The sequence below is a fragment of the Rhinoderma darwinii genome, chromosome 8 (assembly GCF_050947455.1).
Source record: "Rhinoderma darwinii isolate aRhiDar2 chromosome 8, aRhiDar2.hap1, whole genome shotgun sequence".
Lineage (NCBI taxonomy): Eukaryota > Metazoa > Chordata > Amphibia > Anura > Rhinodermatidae > Rhinoderma > Rhinoderma darwinii.
In genome coordinates, this window is record NC_134694.1 from 120,555,398 (window position 1) to 120,576,598 (window position 21,201).

The 21,201-nt window shown below is 38.3% G+C and overlaps 1 protein-coding gene across 1 annotated transcript in view; it reads left to right on the forward strand.

The window, feature by feature from the left end:
• The window catches only part of OCRL (OCRL inositol polyphosphate-5-phosphatase), a 65,053-nt gene that overhangs the window by 30,446 nt on the left and 13,406 nt on the right, over nucleotides 1-21,201 (forward strand). The window contains 10 exon segments of the mRNA XM_075836724.1: nucleotides 9,345-9,459; nucleotides 10,891-11,007; nucleotides 11,848-12,035; nucleotides 12,596-12,707; nucleotides 12,975-13,084; nucleotides 14,573-14,708; nucleotides 15,346-15,456; nucleotides 15,653-15,818; nucleotides 18,589-18,824; nucleotides 21,131-21,154. Of these exon segments, the coding sequence (XP_075692839.1) occupies nucleotides 9,345-9,459; nucleotides 10,891-11,007; nucleotides 11,848-12,035; nucleotides 12,596-12,707; nucleotides 12,975-13,084; nucleotides 14,573-14,708; nucleotides 15,346-15,456; nucleotides 15,653-15,818; nucleotides 18,589-18,824; nucleotides 21,131-21,154 (1,315 nt within the window).

A 21,201-nucleotide genomic window follows, 5' to 3' on the forward strand; every position in this document is an offset into this window, starting at 1 on the left:
AATACTGCCCCCTATATACAAGAATATAACTACTATAATACTGCCCCTATATACAAGAATATAACTACTATAATACTGCCCCTATATACAAGAATATAATTTACTATAATACTGCCTCCTATATACAAGAATATAACTACTATAATACTGCCTCTATATACAAGAATATAACTACTATAATACTGCTCCTATATACAAGAATATAACTACTATAATACTGCTCCTGTATACAGGAATATAACTACTATAATACTGCTCCCTATATACAAGAATATAACTACTATAATACTTCTCCTATATACAAGAATATAACTACTATAATACTGCTCCCTATATACAAGAATATAACTACTATAATACTGCCCCCTATATACAAGAATATAACTACTATAATACTGCCCCTATATACAAGTATATAACTACTATTATACTGCCTCTATATACAATAATATAACTACTATAATACTACCCTGTATACAAGAATATAACTACTATAATACTGCCCCTATATACAAGAATATAACTACTATAATACTGCTCCTATATACAAGAATATAACTACTATAACACTGCCCTATATACAAGAATATAACTACTATAATACTGCCCGATATACAAGAATATAACTACTATAATACTGTCCTATATACAAGAATATAACTACTATAATACTGCCCCTATATACAGAATATAACTACTATAATACTGCCCTATATACAAGAATATAACTACTACAATACTGCTCCTATATACAAGAATGTAACTACTATAATACTGCCCCATATACAAGAATATAACTACTATAATACTGCCCCCTATATACAAGAATATAACTACTATAATACTTCCCTATATACAAGAATATAACTGCTATAATACTGTCCCATATATACAAGAATATAACTACTATAATACTCCCCTATATACAAGAATATAACTACTATAATACTGCTCCTATATACAAGAATATAACTACTATAATACTGCCTCCTATATACAAGAATATAACTACTATAATACTGCCTCCTGTATACAAGAATATAACTACTATAATACTGCCCCTATATACAAGAATATAACTACTATAATACTACCCCCTATATACAAGAATATAACTACTATAATACTGCCCCTATATACAAGAATATAACTACTATAATACTACCACTATATACAAGAATATAACTACTAGAATACTGCCTCCTATATACAAGAATATAACTACTATAATACTGCTCCTATATACAAGAATATAACTACTATAATACTGCCCCTATATACAAGAATATAACTACTATAATACTGCTCCTATATACAAGAATATAACTACTATAATACTGCTCCTATATACAAAAATATAACTACTATAATACTGCTCCTATATACAAGAATATAACTACTATAATACTGGCTCCTATATGCAAGAATATAACTTCTATAATACTGCCCCTATATACAAGAATATAACTACTATAATATTGTCTCCTATATACAAGAATATATCTACTATAATACTGCCCCCTATATACAAGAATATAACTACTATAATACTGCTCATATATACAAGAATATAACTACAATAATACTGTCCCTATATACAAGAATATAACTACTATAATACTGCTCCTATATACAAGAATATAACTACTATAATACTGCTCATATATACAAGAATATAACTACAATAATACTGCCCCTATATACAAGAATATAACTACTATAATACTGCTCCTATATACAAGAATATAACTACTATAATACTGGCTCCTATATGCAAGAATATAACTACTATAATACTGCCCCTATGTACAAGCATATAACTACTATAATACTGCCCCTATATACAAGAATATAACTACTATAATACTGCCCCTATATACAAGAATATAACTACTATAATACTGCCCCCTATATACAAGAATATAACTACTATAATACTGCCCCCTATATACAAGAATATAACTACTATAATACTGCCCCCTATATACAAGATTATAACTACTATAATACTGCCCTTATATACAAGAATATAACTACTATAATACTGCCCCCTATATACAAGAATATAACTACTATAATACTGCCCCTATATACAAGAATATAACTACTATAATACCGCCCCCTATATACAAGAATATAACTACTATAATACTGCCCCTATATACAAGAATATAACTACTATAATACTGCCCCCTATATACAAGAATATAACTACTATAATACTGCCCCTATATACAAGAATATAACTACTATAATACTGCCCCTATATACAAGAATATAACTACTATAATACCGCCCCCTATATACAAGAATATAACTACTATAATACTGCCCCTATATACAAGAATATAACTACTATAATACTGCTCCTATATACAAGAATATAGCTACTATAATACTGCTCCTATATACAAAGAATATAACTTCTATAATACTGCCCCTATATACAAGAATATAACTACTATAATACTGCCCCTATATACAAGAATATAACTACTATAATACTGCCGCTATATACAAGAATATAACTACTATAATACTGCCCCTATATACAAGAATATAACTACTATAATACTGCCCCTATGTACAAGAATATAACTACTATAATATTGCTGTATATACAAGAATATAACTACTATAATACTGCTCCCTATATACAAGAATATAACTACTATAATACTGCCCCTATATACAAGAATATAACTACTATAATACTGACCCTACATACAAGAATATAACTACTATAATACTGCCACTATATACAAGAATATAACTACTATAATACTGCTCCTATATACAAGAATATAACCTCTATAATACTGCCCCTATATACAAGAATATAACTACTATAATACTGACCCTACATACAAGAATATAACTACTATAATACTGCTCCCTATATACAAGAATATAACTACTATAATACTGCCCTCTATATACAAGAATATAACTACTATAATACTGCTCCTATATACAAGAATATAACTACTATAATACTGCCCCCTATATACAAGAATATAACTACTATAATACTGCCCCCTATATACAAGAATATAACTACTATAATACTGCCCCTATATACAAGAATAGAACTACTATATTACTGCCCCCTATATACAAGAATATAACTACTATAATACTGCCCCCTATATACAAGAATATAACTACTATAATACTGCCCCCTATATACAAGAATATAACTACTATAATACTGCCCCCTATATACAAGAATATAACTACTATAATACTGCCTCCTATATACAAGAATATAACTACTATAATACTGCCCCTATATACAAGAATATAACTACTATAATACTGCTCCTATATACAAGAATATAACTACTATAATACTGCCCCTATATACAAGAATATAACTACTATAATACTGCCCCCTATATACAAGAATATAACTACTATAATACTGCCTCCTATATACAAGAATATAACTACTATAATACTGCCCCTATATACAAGAATATAACTACTATAATACTGCCCCCTATATACAAGAATATAACTACTATAATACTGCCCCCTATATACAAGAATATAACTACTATAATACTGCCCCTATATACAAGAATATAACTACTATAATACTGCCCTTATATACAAGAATATAACTACTATAATACTGCCCCCTATATACAAGAATATAACTACTATAATACTGCCCCTATATACAAGAATATAACTACTATAATACCGCCCCCTATATACAAGAATATAACTACTATAATACTGCCCCTATATACAAGAATATAACTACTATAATACCGCCCCCTATATACAAGAATATAACTACTATAATACTGCCCCTATATACAAGAATATAACTACTATAATACTGCCCCCCTATATACAAGAATATAACTACTATAATACTGCCCCTATATACAAGAATATAACTACTATAATACTGCCCCTATATACAAGAATATAACTACTATAATACTGCCCCTATATACAAGAATATAACTACTATAATACCGCCCCCTATATACAAGAATAGAACTACTATAATACTGCCCCTATATACAAGAATATAACTACTATAATACTGCTCCTATATACAAGAATATAGCTACTATAATACTGCTCCTATATACAAGAATATAACTTCTATAATACTGCCCCTATATACAAGAATATAACTACTATAATACTGCTCCTATGTACAAGAATATAACTACTATAATACTTTCTCCTATATACAAGAATATAATTACTATAATACTGCCACTATATACAAGAATATAACTACTATAATACTGCTCCTATATACAAGAATATAACTACTATAATACTGTCCCCTATATACAAGAATATAATTACTATAATACTGCCACTATATACAAGAATATAACTACTATAATACTGCTCCCTATATACAAGAATATAACTACTATAATACTGCCCCTATATACAAGAATATAACTACTATAATACTGACCCTACATACAAGAATATAACTACTATAATACTGCCACTATATACAAGAATATAACTACTATAATACTGCTCCTATATACAAGAATATAACCTCTATAATACTGCCCCTATATACAAGAATATAACTACTATAATACTGACCCTACATACAAGAATATAACTACTATAATACTGCTCCCTATATACAAGAATATAACTACTATAATACTGCCCTCTATATACAAGAATATAACTACTATAATACTGCTCCTATATACAAGAATATAACTACTATAATACTGCCCCCTATATACAAGAATATAACTACTATAATACTGCCCCCTATATACAAGAATATAACTACTATAATACTGCCCCTATATACAAGAATAGAACTACTATATTACTGCCCCCTATATACAAGAATATAACTACTATAATACTGCCCCCTATATACAAGAATATAACTACTATAATACTGCCCCCTATATACAAGAATATAACTACTATAATACTGCCTCCTATATACAAGAATATAACTACTATAATACTGCCCCTATATACAAGAATATAACTACTATACTACTGCCCCCTATATACAAGAATATAACTACTATAATACTGCCCCTATATACAAGAATATAACTACTATAATACTGCCCCTATATACAAGAATATAACTACTATAATACTGCCCCCTATATACAAGAATATAACTACTATAATACTGCCTCCTATATACAAGAATATAACTACTATAATACTGCCCCTATATACAAGAATATAACTACTATAATACTGCCCCCTATATACAAGAATATAACTACTATAATACTGCCTCCTATATACAAGAATATAACTACTATAATACTGCCCCTATATACAAGAATATAACTACTATAATACTGCCCCCTATATACAAGAATATAACTACTATAATACTGCCTCCTATATACAAGAATATAACTACTATAATACTGCCCCTATATACAAGAATATAACTACTATAATACTGCCCCCTATATACAAGAATATAACTACTATAATACTGCCTCCTATATACAAGAATATAACTACTATAATACTGCCCCTATATACAAGAATATAACTACTATAATACTGCCCCCTATATACAAGAATATAACTACTATAATACTGCCTCCTATATACAAGAATATAACTACTATAATACTGCCCCTATATACAAGAATATAACTACTATAATACTGCCCCCTATATACAAGAATATAACTACTATAATACTGCCTCCTATATACAAGAATATAACTACTATAATACTGCCCCTATATACAAGAATATAACTACTATAATACTGCCCCTGTATACAAGAATATAACTACTATAATACTGCCCCTATATACAAGAATATAACTACTATAATACTGCCCCCTATATACAAGAATATAACTACTATAATACTGCCCCCTATATATAAGAATATAACTACTATAATACTGCTCCCTATATACAAGAATATAACTACTATAATACTGCCCCTATATACAAGAATATAACTACTATAATACTGCCCCCTATATACAAGAATATAACTACTATAATACTGCCTCCTATATACAAGAATATAACTACTATAATACTGTCCCTATATACAAGAATATAACTACTATAATACTGCCTCCTATATACAAGAATATAACTACTATAATACTGCTCCTATATACAAGAATATAACTACTATAATACTGCCCCCTATATACAAGAATATAACTACTATAATACTGCCTCCTATATACAAGAATATAACTACTATAATACTGCCCCTATATACAAGAATATAACTACTATAATACTGCCCCCTATATACAAGAATATAACTACTATAATACTGCCTCCTATATACAAGAATATAACTACTATAATACTGCTCCTATATACAAGAATATAACTACTATAATACTGCCTCCTATATACAAGAATATAACTACTATAATACTGCCCCTATATACAAGAATATAACTACTATAATACTGCCCCCTATATACAAGAATATAACTACTATAATACTGCCTCCTATATACAAGAATATAACTACTATAATACTGCCCCTATATACAAGAATATAACTACTATAATACTGCCCCCTATATACAAGAATATAACTACTATAATACTGCCTCCTATATACAAGAATATAACTACTATAATACTGCCCCTATATACAAGAATATAACTACTATAATACTGCCCCCTATATACAAGAATATAACTACTATAATACTGCCCCTATATACAAGAATATAACTACTATAATACTGCCCCCTATATACAAGAATATAACTACTATAATACTGCCCCCTATATACAAGAATATAACTACTATAATACTGCCTCCTATATACAAGAATATAACTACTATAATACTGCCCCTATATACAAGAATATAACTACTATAATACTGCCCCCTATATACAAGAATATAACTACTATAATACTGCCTCCTATATACAAGAATATAACTACTATAATACTGCCCCTATATACAAGAATATAACTACTATAATACTGCCCCCTATATACAAGAATATAACTACTATAATACTGCCTCCTATATACAAGAATATAACTACTATAATACTGCCCCTATATACAAGAATATAACTACTATAATACTGCCCCCTATATACAAGAATATAACTACTATAATACTGCCTCCTATATACAAGAATATAACTACTATAATACTGCCCCTATATACAAGAATATAACTACTATAATACTGCCCCCTATATACAAGAATATAACTACTATAATACTGCCTCCTATATACAAGAATATAACTACTATAATACTTCCCCTATATACAAGAATATAACTACTATAATACTGCCCCTGTATACAAGAATATAACTACTATAATACTGCCCCTATATACAAGAATATAACTACTATAATACTGCCCCCTATATACAAGAATATAACTACTATAATACTGCCCCCTATATATAAGAATATAACTACTATAATACTGCTCCCTATATACAAGAATATAACTACTATAATACTGCCCCTATATACAAGAATATAACTACTATAATACTGCCCCCTATATACAAGAATATAACTACTATAATACTGCCTCCTATATACAAGAATATAACTACTATAATACTGTCCCTATATACAAGAATATAACTAATATAATACTGCCCCTATATACAAGAATATAACTACTATAATACTGCCCCCTATATACAAGAATATAACTACTATAATACTGGCCCTATATACAAGAATATAACTACTATAATATTGCCCCCTATATACAAGAATATAACTACTATAATACTGCCCCCTATATACAAGAATATAACTATTATAATACTGCCCCCTATATACAAGAATATAACTACTATAATACTGCTCCTATATACAAGAATATAACTAATATAATACTGCTCTTATATACAAGAATATAACTACTATAATACTACCCCCTATATACAAGAATATAACTACTATAATACTGCTCCTATATACAAGAATATAACTACTATAATACTGCTCCTATATACAAGAATATAACTACTATAATACTGCTCCTATATACAAGAATATAACTACTATAATACTGCTCCTATATACAAGAATATAACTATTATAATACTGCCTCCTGTATACAAGAATATAACTACTATAATACTGCTCCTATATACAAGAATATAACTATTATAATACTGCCTCCTGTATACAAGAATATAACTACTATAATAATATTGTGTGATGTTTATCACTGATTTTGTACTTTGTTGCACTGTGGAGTTCCGCAGATCTGAGCTTCGTAGAATGTTATTATTTTGGGGTGCTGTTCCCCGTTATTATGTCAGTCTCCTGTAACCTCCTGTAGTCTTTATTGATCACACACATATTCTCAGTATTGAGTGACCGGATGTATTAGATTCTGGATAATTCTGCAGTGATATTTTGTGCTGCCATCTCTGGGGTTCGGTGTCTGTGACATTCGGGACTCTTCAGTGTAGTGATTGTGTCCAGTTCTTCTTCGTTTTCCTCCGTCTGCTCGTTGTGTTGTCGCGGTTTACGATAGTTTCCTCTTGTAAATATTTTCATTTGGCCCTTTTGACAATCTTAGGAATCACGGTCTGATCTGTCATGGTAATATTTGGTCGTGAGGTCGGACAGCCGGGGAGTGTGAACAGGGATCTCATTATTTTGCTTTTGCTCGTGAGAAGGGAAACCGTTCATCTACTGTGAAGAATAATGCTGTTGAACGAAAATTTGTCCCTTGTCGAAACTTTAAAAAAATAGTTTCGTAACGCCTCGTATAGTCACAGAGGAGGCAGAGTGAGGACACGGCATCTGAGCCCCTTGTGGGTATTCGAGTGACATTGTCCCTTTAAGGGAGTCGTCCTATTTTGACAATATCTGACCCTGAGCGCTCCTCTAGAGATGAGCTGCCGATTGGTTACCCCCATGGTGTACAGTATTGTGCCCAAATTACTAAATAATACAAAATTGTCAAAATAATAAACTAGCGTTCTGTTCAGCGGCCTTTACGTAGGTTTGGGCGCCAATTGTGAGAATAGGGGGGCGAGTTCCTGTTGCCCAGGTCATCAGGGCCAGTGGTGCCCCTTTCGGTCTAGCCCAAGGTTAATTATATTTGGCCCAACGGTTCAAACTAATGGTAGTTCTGGGTCTTCTGTATGACCTGTTCGTAATTGTAGTTACGGAGACCCCAACTTTAGGACCAGTCAGAAAGGTGACGATCATTTCAGACCAATGAAAATATCAGCTGAGAAATTATTGAAACGTATTTCGTAAGAGGTCACCCCCTCCCCCATGGCGGATGTCACTCCTCTGCAGGTAAGAGTAGGGGGGCGTCGGGACCTTTCTCATTAGACGTTTTCCTTCAGTTTTCAGGAGCTGGACCTCAGCACTGAGGCTTTTTTCTACTTTGATTCTGGGAAGGAGCAGGAATGGCTGGAAGCTGTGGAGAAGAGTCTGCACCCCAAAGCCAAGTACAAGAAAGTGAGTTTGGAGAACAGGGTGTTTTGGGGTTTACAGCCGGGCCTGGACCACCATTCCGTGACACTCAAGCTACATTTGGATGCGTTAATCAGTATTTTTCGGACTATAAGACGCACCTAACCATAAGACGCACCCAGGTTTTCTACAACAGAAAATAGGAAAAAAGAATATTTGTTAAAAAATAATTTCTTGTTTTTCACCACATTCTGAGGGCCGTTTTTTTTTTTTTTTCACCCTGAGCGCTACATGAGAAGCCTGAACTTCCGGGTTCTGTGTCCGTCTTATTTGTTCCGCAGCTCCATAGAGATCAATGGAGAGCCGCTCGCGCATGCGCAGAAGAATCCCATTCATCTCTACGAAGCTGCCGGACACAGAACGCGGAAGTCAAAGCTTCTCATGTAGCGCTCTTGGCGAGTTTCGGTCCCCGTTCTCCTTATCGCGGGTCGGACCCCCAGCGATCACACATGTATCCCCACATGTATCCAGTATCCTGTGGATAGGGGAAACATGTGTTTTATGGCACAACCCCTTTAAACCTCCAGGAACAGCGAAATTTCTGTTCCTGGCCATTAGAGCAGCATGTCAGCTGCTGACACCTGCAGTGTATGGAGCGGGCACGGCGCATGAGGCCGCTCCATACATCACCCCCCCCCCCCCCCCCCCCCCCGGGTCCCTTGACTGCGGACTGTAAGACGCAGGTACTTTTTAGCAAGATTTAATCTTGCTAAAAACTGCGTCTTATAGTCCGAAAAATACGGTATATCAAATTTGTAAAATTCCTTTAATCCGGCATCCGATAATCTAGAAATTCTAATAGTCTCCTCCTGTTTCTACCACAAAATTGAGAGAAAACAAAATGATAGCAGAATTTTTTTTATGACGGTCTTATTTCCTGGCCTGTCTGGAGGACCTCGACCCTTACAAGAAACTTCAAATAAGTCTCTGTCGCCGCCTGAACATTTAATAATCCAGCAAATGCCTGGATCCGTTGATACCAGATTAAGGGACTTTTACTGATCATGGATCTGTTGCTCTAGAACGTTATAATCCTGCTTCTTACAATCCGCGTCGGGTGGAAGGACCCAATAGCCGAATGTATAAAGGGCAGAAGGCAAAACTCGGCTGTTTGGGTGGATCTTCTCGTCACCCTTGTTACCCGGTTTTGTTCAGAAAATGCTGTGAAAAGACACTAAAGGCAGGTGTTAAATCAAAGCAGCAGAATTGTGAATGCTGCTCTGGATGTGACTGGAGTATAACACATGATCTAAGTCTAGAAAATCAAGCAAAATTGTTTGCAACGTTACTGACTGTGTCCATTACTTGTAGTCACAGCTTAGAGGGTCGTTTTTCATGTGGTCACAGTCTTGATAAACTCTGGGGTCATCATGGTTCCTTCCTTGTCTCCTCTCTAAATCTTTTTGTGTCTTCCAGATCCGCTTGATCAGACTCGTGGGGATGATGATGCTGGTTTTCGCCAAGAAGGAACATTACCGACACATTCAGGAGGTTGCGGCTGAGTCTGTGGGAACAGGAATTATGGGGAAAATGGTAAACGTCCACTACAGACCAGACCCCTTTTATGTTTACTTTGGGGGTTACTTGGAGCAACGTGGTGGTTTTCCGCAGAACACAGTTTTTTTTCTGAAAAGCAAAACGAAATCGTATTTGCTCTTCTTGCTTTGCGCTGCCGGGCGGCTGTAGATCGTGCGCTACTTTGATTTCTGTGTAAAACTGGAAGAGCTGCAGAGAGAGCAGGGACTATGCAATTCTGTGATGCCGGGGTGACTCTGTGACTAAATGATGACTCCACAGCTGCTGTAACATCAGCATCCTGTACCCAGGAAAGAAGGACAAGTCAGGAACACAGCATTCAGACGTCGCAGCATTGCTACGATTTGATTTCTTAGCCGAGACAAGCTTAGAAGGGTTTTCTTTGTAAATGAAGTTTATTTTTTGTATAATGAGAAGTTCAGCTGCTTTCTAATAGACTTTGTTTCATTTACTCATCATTTTCAAGATCTCCACTTGTTGTTTGTAGAAATATTCTTACAGCCAAAGGCTAAAAACCAGCATAGACTTCTCACAGCTGAGGGTTTGCTACAATTGTATCCAGTCCAGACAATCTTCTGTGAACTAAGCTGCCTGGACTCCATGAATCTGCACTGATACATTGTAACAAAGAGTGTTCTCTGCTGATGTGTTTAGCTCCCAGAGGATTGTCTAGACTGGATACAATTGTAACAAGCCCTCAGCTGTAACAAGCACTAGGACCTCAGAATATAACAAGAATTATTCCATTACTGCATGAAGAGATGGGAGAAAAGTGGACTGATATCTGTATATTACGTCTGGATTGAGTAATTCATATTCTTCCTATCGCCCCTCTAGGGTAACAAGGGCGGGGTAGCTGTGCGCTTCGTCTTCCACAACACGTCGTTCTGTTTTGTGAACTCTCACTTGGCCGCACACGTGGAGGATTTCGAGAGGCGGAACCAGGACTATAAGGAAATCTGCGCCCGGCTGAACTTCTACCTCCCGGAGCAGAACATCCCCTCATTAAACATCATGAAGCACGAGTACGTAGAATCTCCTCCGCGTCCCCATGATAACTCTTCTCTGTCTCTGCTTTACATCTGCAGTGTCTGATTCCTTTTAGATGATTTTCCGTATTTCTATGTACCAGGGACAAGGCTCGGGCACATCCTGACTTGTCCTCTTCATCTTCTCACCCCATTCACTCTGTGTAGTTCGGGCCGGCTGGGAGGGTTGAGATTGTTTCCATCAGTAATAATTCCATTAATCCGGCAATCTATGTATTGAAGTCTACCTAATCCGGCATGCAACTAAGATAGTCCAATAGTGGATTAGTGACGTCCTAGTCCAGCACTGTGGCCCTGCATCACCAAACCAGGAGCTTTATACATGGACATGGATGTGTAAGGGGCCTGCAGCACGTCTGAGCAGACTTTAGTGTCACGGCCAGGGACCTTTTGCTGCCAGTGACCTTGTAGTCCATTCGTTCTGGGTTCCTGATAATCCGGCACTTCCTAGTAGTGATCTGAACTTTCCCGGATTATTGGAATTTTTTTGTCTTGAGATTCTGACTACATATCATTTCCATTAATTTATCTGTCAGCGCCGTCATCTGGTTGGGAGATCTGAACTACCGGCTGTGCAAGTACGACGCCACCGAAGTGAAGACCATGATCACCAAGAACGACGTCGCCACCCTGCTGAAGTTTGATCAGGTAACGGGGAAATGACTGCGTTCAGGACACCCCCTCCCCCCGAAAACTTTTCTATATGACTCCCCGCAGAATGAGCCCCTCATTGTATTCCCTGCGGCAGGGATTGTTTGTTGCCCCAGCCTTGTACCTGCATGCCCTGGCAGAGTGGCTTGTTGTCCCCTCACCTGGCACCCAGAATGTGCCCCCCCAGCCCTGCCCCCTCCCGCATCTACTCCTCTGTATATTATAATCCTCATCATTATTATTATGACTAATTTGTCTCCGTAGCTGAACATCCAGAGGGAGCTGAAAAACGTCTTTGCTGATTTCATAGAAGGCGCCATTAGTTTTATCCCGACGTATAAATACGACCCTAAAACAGACCGCTGGGATTCAAGGTAAACACTGGAGGTCTTTGTCAAAGCAAATAGTTATAAGGCGGGAATAATCTTTTATTATCGGTGGGGGTCCTACTACTGGGGCCCCAGCCGATCCTGAGGATGATTCCCTTCTATGTTATCCCTACACAGCGGCGCACCTGGCCATGCAGGGACCTGCAGCCACATCCACTTGACTTGAGCCGTGCAGCAGTTCCCGGCACATTGGGTGCCCGGGCGCCGCTGTGCAGAGAAAAACAGTGATGGGACGCAGCACTGGAGCAGTCTCGGGATCGGTGGGGGGTCCCAGAGGTCAGACCCCCACCGATCATCAAGGCATGGAATTTCCTACCTATGTGTCATTACTTTATAAGATGGGAATAACCCTCTAAAGGGGTCGTCCTCCGCTGTTCCCCTCAAGTCCAGTTCCTGAAGCCCCCGACGCTGATATCACTGGGAGAAGTTGTGGGCGCCCGCTGCAGGGAACATCAAATGAATACCTGTCCAGACCAGATACTTCTCACAGCTGAGTTTGTTACATTTGTATCCAGTCTAGACAATTCCCTGTGAGCTCAGCAGTTTGATCCCCAGTCTGATATTTTACCTGCACTGATACATTGTAACAAACTATCAGGACAGAAGAGAGATTTGTGCTTGTGGTGTATTTAGTTCACAGGGCATTATCTGGACTGGGTACAATTGTAGCAAACACTCAGCTGTGAGTAGTTACATAGTTAGGGTTGAAAAAAAGACCTATGTCTGTAAAAAAAGATGTTTCCATTCACTGACATGAGGTTTTTTGTTGATTCCGGAGCTTCTATCTCTAGATGTTCTGTATATAGATTTATTATCTTATAATATTTACCTTGCCAGATGCATAACCGAACAAATCGTACAAACGCCTTCAGATTTATCGCCGCATTCGGTTTTGTGAACGGACCAAGACGTCCCTTCACAGCAGCCTCGCGCTGTCTCCCCTCTCCGAGCCTTGTCGGTTTGTGGTGTATTTTCGGTTTGTCTCACAGTCAGCGCGCGTTGGTGTTAGTTTTTGTTTTTTCCTGCGGTTTCTGAGTCTTGGATTCAGTTTTGCGTAATCAAAGTCAAGCCCTGTAACATACAGATGTAGCAGAGCGGAGTTTGTCATTAACCCCTGTGGCATCTATGAGATCGGATAAGCAGAGACCAGACTTCGCTTTCCCATTAAGATGCATTGGGGGAATTGATTCGTCGTGTCTGATCATGTGAGATCTTTCCGTCCCATTTGATAACAGATTAAAGGAATTTTACTGTAAATCAAGGGCAGCAATTTTTTCCCAGATCTGGAGAGATAAATGACGACCCTACATGATTCCCAATTGTAGAAACCCCATCGGACTCCCTCCACCCCAGGACCACATTGCACCTATATAATGGCGCCCTTTTGATGGTCTTCTGTTCTCTATATTATTATTATTTATCATTTGTAACCCCGGACAGGTCCTTTAACATTTTTGTCTTTTTTCCACCCAGCGGAAAGTGTCGGGTACCGGCCTGGTGCGACCGTGTGCTGTGGAGAGGAGGCAGCATCAAGCAGCTCAAATACCGCAGCCACATGGAGCTGAAAACCAGCGACCACAAGCCCGTCAGCTCGCTCTTCAGCATCGGGGTAAACCCAGTAACATTCCTTTACTCCGGCATCAATGGGACCGAATAGGAGCTGGATTATCAGACAGTCCTAGAAAACTCAATTGCAATAAGAGAACGTTTAGGCCCTGTTCACACAGAGTTTTTTGGCGCTGTTTTTGATGCAGAAACCACGTCAAAAACCGTCCGAAAATGTAAAATAAAAACTGCTCGTGGTAAAATGAAGCATCACGCTCTTTTGTCAGGTGTTTCCATCTTTGACCTCCAAGATTGACATCAATGGGAGGCAGAGAAAGCGGTTTTCGCAGCGTTTTTTTGCCCGCGTTGCTCAATGGCCACGGCCAAAAAAACGCGGTAAGTTTTCTGCCGGCAGGTCAAAATCTGCCTCAAAACTCCTGGTGGAATTTTGAGGCAGATTTTTCCGCCTGCCAAAAAAACCCCTGTGTGAACTAGGCCTTAGGAATTCTCTGTGAGCTAAACAGGCTGGACTCAAGACTGATACATTGTAACAAACTCAGGACAAGATAAAGATTTGTGCTGCTGATGGGTTTATCTCTTTGTCCAGATTGGATACAATTGTAGCAAACTATCAGCTGTGAGAAGTATTCGGTCAGGGCGGGTTATAAATAATCCACATAACGAGACTTTTCCTGTTACAGGTGAAAGTTGTGGATGAACGGAAATACAGAAAAGCGTTTGAGGACATTGTGCGGATGATGGACAGAATGGAGAACGATTTCCTCCCTTCCTTAAAGCTCAGCAGATCAGATGTGAGATGACGCCTGTTTCCTGCAGAGTATTATATCCACGCTGTGCGGCGGCGCCCCCTATAGGGAGGGATTCTAATAACCGCACTGTCTGTAGGGGCGGCTGGTGACTGCGCTCCGGTCTCATGGTGTAGATTGGCCGTGAACTCCTCCGTTCTGTGTCTTGGTTTTAATTTGTCGCTTTGTTTCCGTCTCGCAGTTTAAGTTTGAGCGAGTGCAATTCCGGCAGCTGCAGAAAGAGAAGTTTTCCATCCAGAATGACGGTCAGGTCCCCTGCCACTTCTCCTTCATCCCCAAACTGAACGACTCCCAGTACTGCAAAACCTGGCTACGAGCTGAGCCATGCGAGGGCTACCTGGAGCCAAGTGGGTGTTATATGTCTATATACTAATGATGTTCTATAGGAAGGTACCACTCACCCTACTGCATAGATAGATAGATAGATAGATAGATAGATAGATAGATAGATAGATAGATAGATAGATAGATAGATAGATAGATAGATAGATAGATATGAGATAGATAGATAGATAGATAGATAGATAGATAGATAGATAGATAGATATGAGATAGATAGATAGATATGAGATAGATAGATATGAGATAGATAGATATGAGATAGATAGATAGATATGAGATAGATAGATAGATATGAGATAGATAGATAGATATGAGATAGATAGATAGATAGATATGAGATAGATAGATAGATAGATAGATATGAGATAGATAGATAGATATGAGATAGATAGATAGATAGATATGAGATAGATAGATAGATATGAGATAGATAGATAGATATGAGATAGATAGATATGAGATAGATAGATATGAGATAGATAGATATGAGATAGATAGATATGAGATAGATAGATATGAGATAGATAGATATGAGATAGATAGATATGAGATAGATAGATATGAGATAGATAGATATGAGATAGATAGATATGAGATAGATAGATAGATAGATAGATAGATAGATAGGAGATAGATAGATAGATAGATAGATAGATATGAGATAGATAGATAGATAGATAGATATGAGATAGATAGATAGATAGATAGATAGATAGATATGAGATAGATAGATAGATAGATAGATAGATAGATATGAGATAGATAGATAGATAAATAGATAGATATGAGATAGATAGATAGATAGATAGATAGATAGATATGAGATAGATAGATAGATAGATATGAGATAGATAGATCACTATAATTAAATATACATTATTGCTGAATCTACTTACAATAGGGAGCTTCTTAGTGCACATCTTGATCAAATTGTGTGAGCCCACCTGCCACGACAAGGCGACCTCTATGAGGTGGGAACCTACGCTGCACATACACATTATCGATCTATCTATCTGTCTCTCCCTCCCGCTCTCTCTCTCATATCTATCTATCTATCTATCTATCTATCTCTTATCTATCTATCTATCTATCTCCTATCTATCCTATCTATCTATCTATCTATCTATCTATCTATCTATCTCATATCTATCTATCTATCTATCTATCTATCTATCTATCTATCTATCTATCTATCTATCTATCTCATATCTATCTATCTATCTATCTCATATCTATCTATCTCATCTATCTATCTATCTATCTATCTATCTATCTATCTATCTATCTATCTCTTATCTATCTATCTATCTATCTATCTCTTATCTATCTATCTATCTATCTCTTATCTATCTATCTATCTATCTATCTCTTTATCTATCTATCTCTTATCTATCTATCTATCTCTTATCTATCTAGGTTTGCTTTGTATGTTCTTGTATTTGTGTAGTTCTGTAGGTTTGTTGAGGTAAAAAGGACATAGGAGAACTGGAGAGGGTTCAAAGGTGGCAACGAGATTATTAAATGGTATGGGAGGTGTCGCTTACAATGAAAGGCTACAGAAATTGGGCTTGTTCAGCTTGGAAAATAGTCTTGGGCCTCATGCACACGACCGTATTTTTTCCCACCCGTAAATACTGGCGTAAATATGGGTCCGGTGTCACCCGTATTCCACCCGTATTTACGGGCACGTTTTTGGCGGCAAAATAGCACTGCACTAATCGGCAGCCCCTTCTCTCTATCAGTGCAGGATAGAGAGAAGGGGCAGCCCTTTCTGTAATAAAAGTTAAAGAAATTCATACTTACCGGCCGTTGTCTTGGTGACGCGCCTCTCTTCACATCCAGCCCGACATCCCTGGATGACGCGGCAGTCCATGTGACCGCTGCAGCCTGTGATTGACCTGTGATTGGCTGCAGCGGTCACATGGCCTGAAACGTCATCCAGGACGTCGGGCCGGATGTCGAGAGGGACGCGTCACCAAGGCAACGGGCGGGAGACCGGACTGGAGGAAGCAGGAAGTTGTCGGTAAGTATGAACATCTTTTATTTTTATTTTTTACAGGTTTATACTGATCGGTAGTCACTGTCCAGGGTGCTGAAAGAGTTACTGCCGATCAGTTAACTCTTTCAGCTCCCTGGACAGTGACTATTTACTGACGTCGCTTAGCAATGCTGCCGTAATGACGGGTGCACACATGTAGCCACCCGTCATTACGAGAGCTCCATAAACTTCTATGGACTGTCCGTGCCGTTATTACGGCCTGAAATAGAACATGTTCTATTTTTTTCAACGGCACGGGCACCTTCCCGTGAGAAACCGGGAAGGCACCCGTCGCTAATAGAAGTCTATGAGCCCGTTATTACGGGTCGTAATTACGACCCGTAATAACGGGAGTTTTTACAGTCGTGTACATGAGGCCTTAGAGGGGATCTTATTAATATGTATAAGTATATGAGGGGTCAATACAGAGAACTAGCAGATGATCTTTTCCTTCCAAGGACAATACACAGGACCAGGGGACATTCATTGCGTGTGAAGGAAAGACGTTTCAGACATCAATATAGGGAAGGCTTCTTTACAGTTAGAGCAGTCAAACTATTGAATGTCTGACCCCAAGAGGTAGCGATCGCAGATACAGAGTCAGTATCAATGGTGTTGATGGTTATAATTAATCAAGCAATGAATGATGGGTAATTTAAGAGAGGTTGGACTTGATGGTTCTGTGTGTTTTTTCAACCTATGTAATTATGTAAAAAACTCTCTTGTCCCGGTTACAGATGAGTCGGTGGAGATCAGCTTGGACGTTTACGTCAGTAAAGACTCGGTGACGTTGCTCAACTCCGGTCAAGATCTGATTGAGGATATCCTAGTCCTGCACCTGGACCGGGGCAAGGACTACTTCCTCACCATCAGCGGCTGTTATCTAGTCAGTGCGTTCGGGACCTCCCTGGAAGCCTTGTGCCGGATGAAGCGGCCGATCCGGGAAATCCCAGTCACAAGACTCATCGACTTGGTGAGGATTTATTGTCTTATATTAAGGCTTCGTTCACATCTGCATCAGGGTGCCGTCCTGACAGAGCTTCCCATCAGAACGGGACCCTGACTGAAACAAACGGAAACCAGAGGTTTGATTTCAATGGTGGCGGATCCGGTGCCAATGGTTTGTCTCAGTTGTGCACGGGTTCCGTCGTTTTGACGAGATCAATACTGTAGTCGGGACGCTGACGCAGATGTGAACGAAGCCTTAGTGGCACAGAAAGTGCGGGATTATCAGAGCTTCACTTTCTTATCGTTGCTTCCTTTTATGCTTTTCAGCTGTTTCTTCGTTAGATCTGTGTTTGGGGGAGTCGGTTGGTTACAAAATATTGCTGCCATTTTGCCCCTTCTAGGGGTGCTACTCGGCTTTCCCAGACTCCCTTGGGCTAGATTCACACACATTCCGTTTTTATGCAGTTTTTTTTAAGCCAAAGCCGGGAATGGATGCAAAAGAGAGGAGACGTACCCGTCTTTCCCCTATAGCTTTCCCTCCTTGAGCTTGGTTTTGGCTCAAAGAACTGCATCAAAACTGCGTGTGTGAATCATAGTCCGCAAACTATTGTTGTTGATTTTATTTGTTTTTTATTCTCCTCATTATCTCCACACATCTGAAACAAAGTGAAGGAAATTTGCACTGTGTCTCAATTATTTACTACTGTTTTGTGTATACAGCTCCATTGCAGACCTAAGTGTCTCCATGGTAACAGACAACAAACCAACCATTTGTGGTCTGATCTTGCAGTCCTTTTCTCTTTTACCTGTCCTCTATTTCTTGCTAACCTACTGAATGTATGTTCGCAAATGGACAGAAGTATGACTAAAGAATCAGACTACACAAAGTTTGTTGTCTGTTACCATGGAGACACATAGGTTTGCATAAGCGCTGTATAAACGAAACTAGTACATTTTTAATTTGGACATACGGCAAAGTTGCTTCATTTTTAATTTTAGATGCAATGGGACAATTAAAAGAATTTGGTTGCGCATCTTATTCCCATAATTTTTTATATGTGGGCAGATTTTCCCTAAGGGAATTTAGAAACCCTGGATTGGGACCACTCTAAGCGGTTTCATGGCGGCCACATTGCTCGTCACCACGCTTTCTCAGACACGGATATAAGAAAGAGACCGCTTAGACCACTTTTAGCATCTTATTGGAATATGACCATCTGAGGGGTAGTTATAGGGGCAAATGTTTATGAAAAAAAATGTTGTGACCGCCAGAATCTCAAGGGTTAAAAATAATAATTCCCAGTTTCCAGTGGTATTGCTATTGGGGCATCTCATTGGTGCCCGTGTTTCCCCCAGCAGATTGCATGGCAAGCCCGGGTCCTTACGTGCAGCATCTCTCTGGGTCTGACACTAAGGCCTCGTTCACACAGAGTATTTTGGTGCTGTTTTTGACGTGGAAACAGCGCCCAAATTGGCCTCCCAATGATTTCAATGGGAGACGGAGGCGTTTTTTGTTTTTTTTCACGCGAGCTGTAAAAAATGCTCGTGCGAAAAAATAGCGATATGCCCTTTCTTCAGGCGTTTCCGTCTCTGACCTCCCTTTGTCATCAATGGGAGGCATAGATCGCGTTTTTTGTGGCGGTTTTTGCCTGCGGCGCTCAATGGCCGTTGGTGAAAAACGCAGCAAATATTCTGCCGGCAGGTCAAAATCTGCCTCTATATTCCTGAAGGAATTTTGAGGCAGATTTTTCCGCCCGCAAAAAACTGTGTGAACAGAGCCTAATATCTTTTTATTGCATTTTTTGCTTCTGTGTGATTCCTGGTCGCCAGCGTAAATGACATTCGGGTACGTTATAAATGTCTGATAAGTGCGGGTTCATCCTCTGCGACCCCATTGTGTTTAGCAGAATGGCATGGCAGCAGCTGAGACCCGAGAAGAAGGAGAGCGCGGGCCGAGCATGCGCGCAGATCTTTCCATTTAAATCTATGGGCGTTACGAGAACTGCAGAGCCAGTGCGGTGGATGTTTCCGTAACTCCCATAGACTATAATGGAGAGATCCGTGTCTTTGGTGTGACCGCCCCTTTACATGGACCCTATTAGAGCATTCTTAGTAATAGAGGCGCCATTCAGGACGCCCTTTATCAACCAGCGCTGCTCTGGACGACCCCGCCTGGGCGCTGTGTAATGATCTATGGGATATGTGGACGAGCCCTTCTGATAGTGACCCGGGTTCCTGCACAGTCCGTCTGTTCATTCTTCCTCCCCGTCAGCGACGTCTCATTGTTGATATTTTTTTTTTTTTCCTCCTCTGCGTCATCTCCGCTCATAGGGAGAAGACAACTTCTCGGAGAAGGTAACCTGGCCCAGGATCTGCCCCCCTCGCCCTCGTCTGTCTGTTAC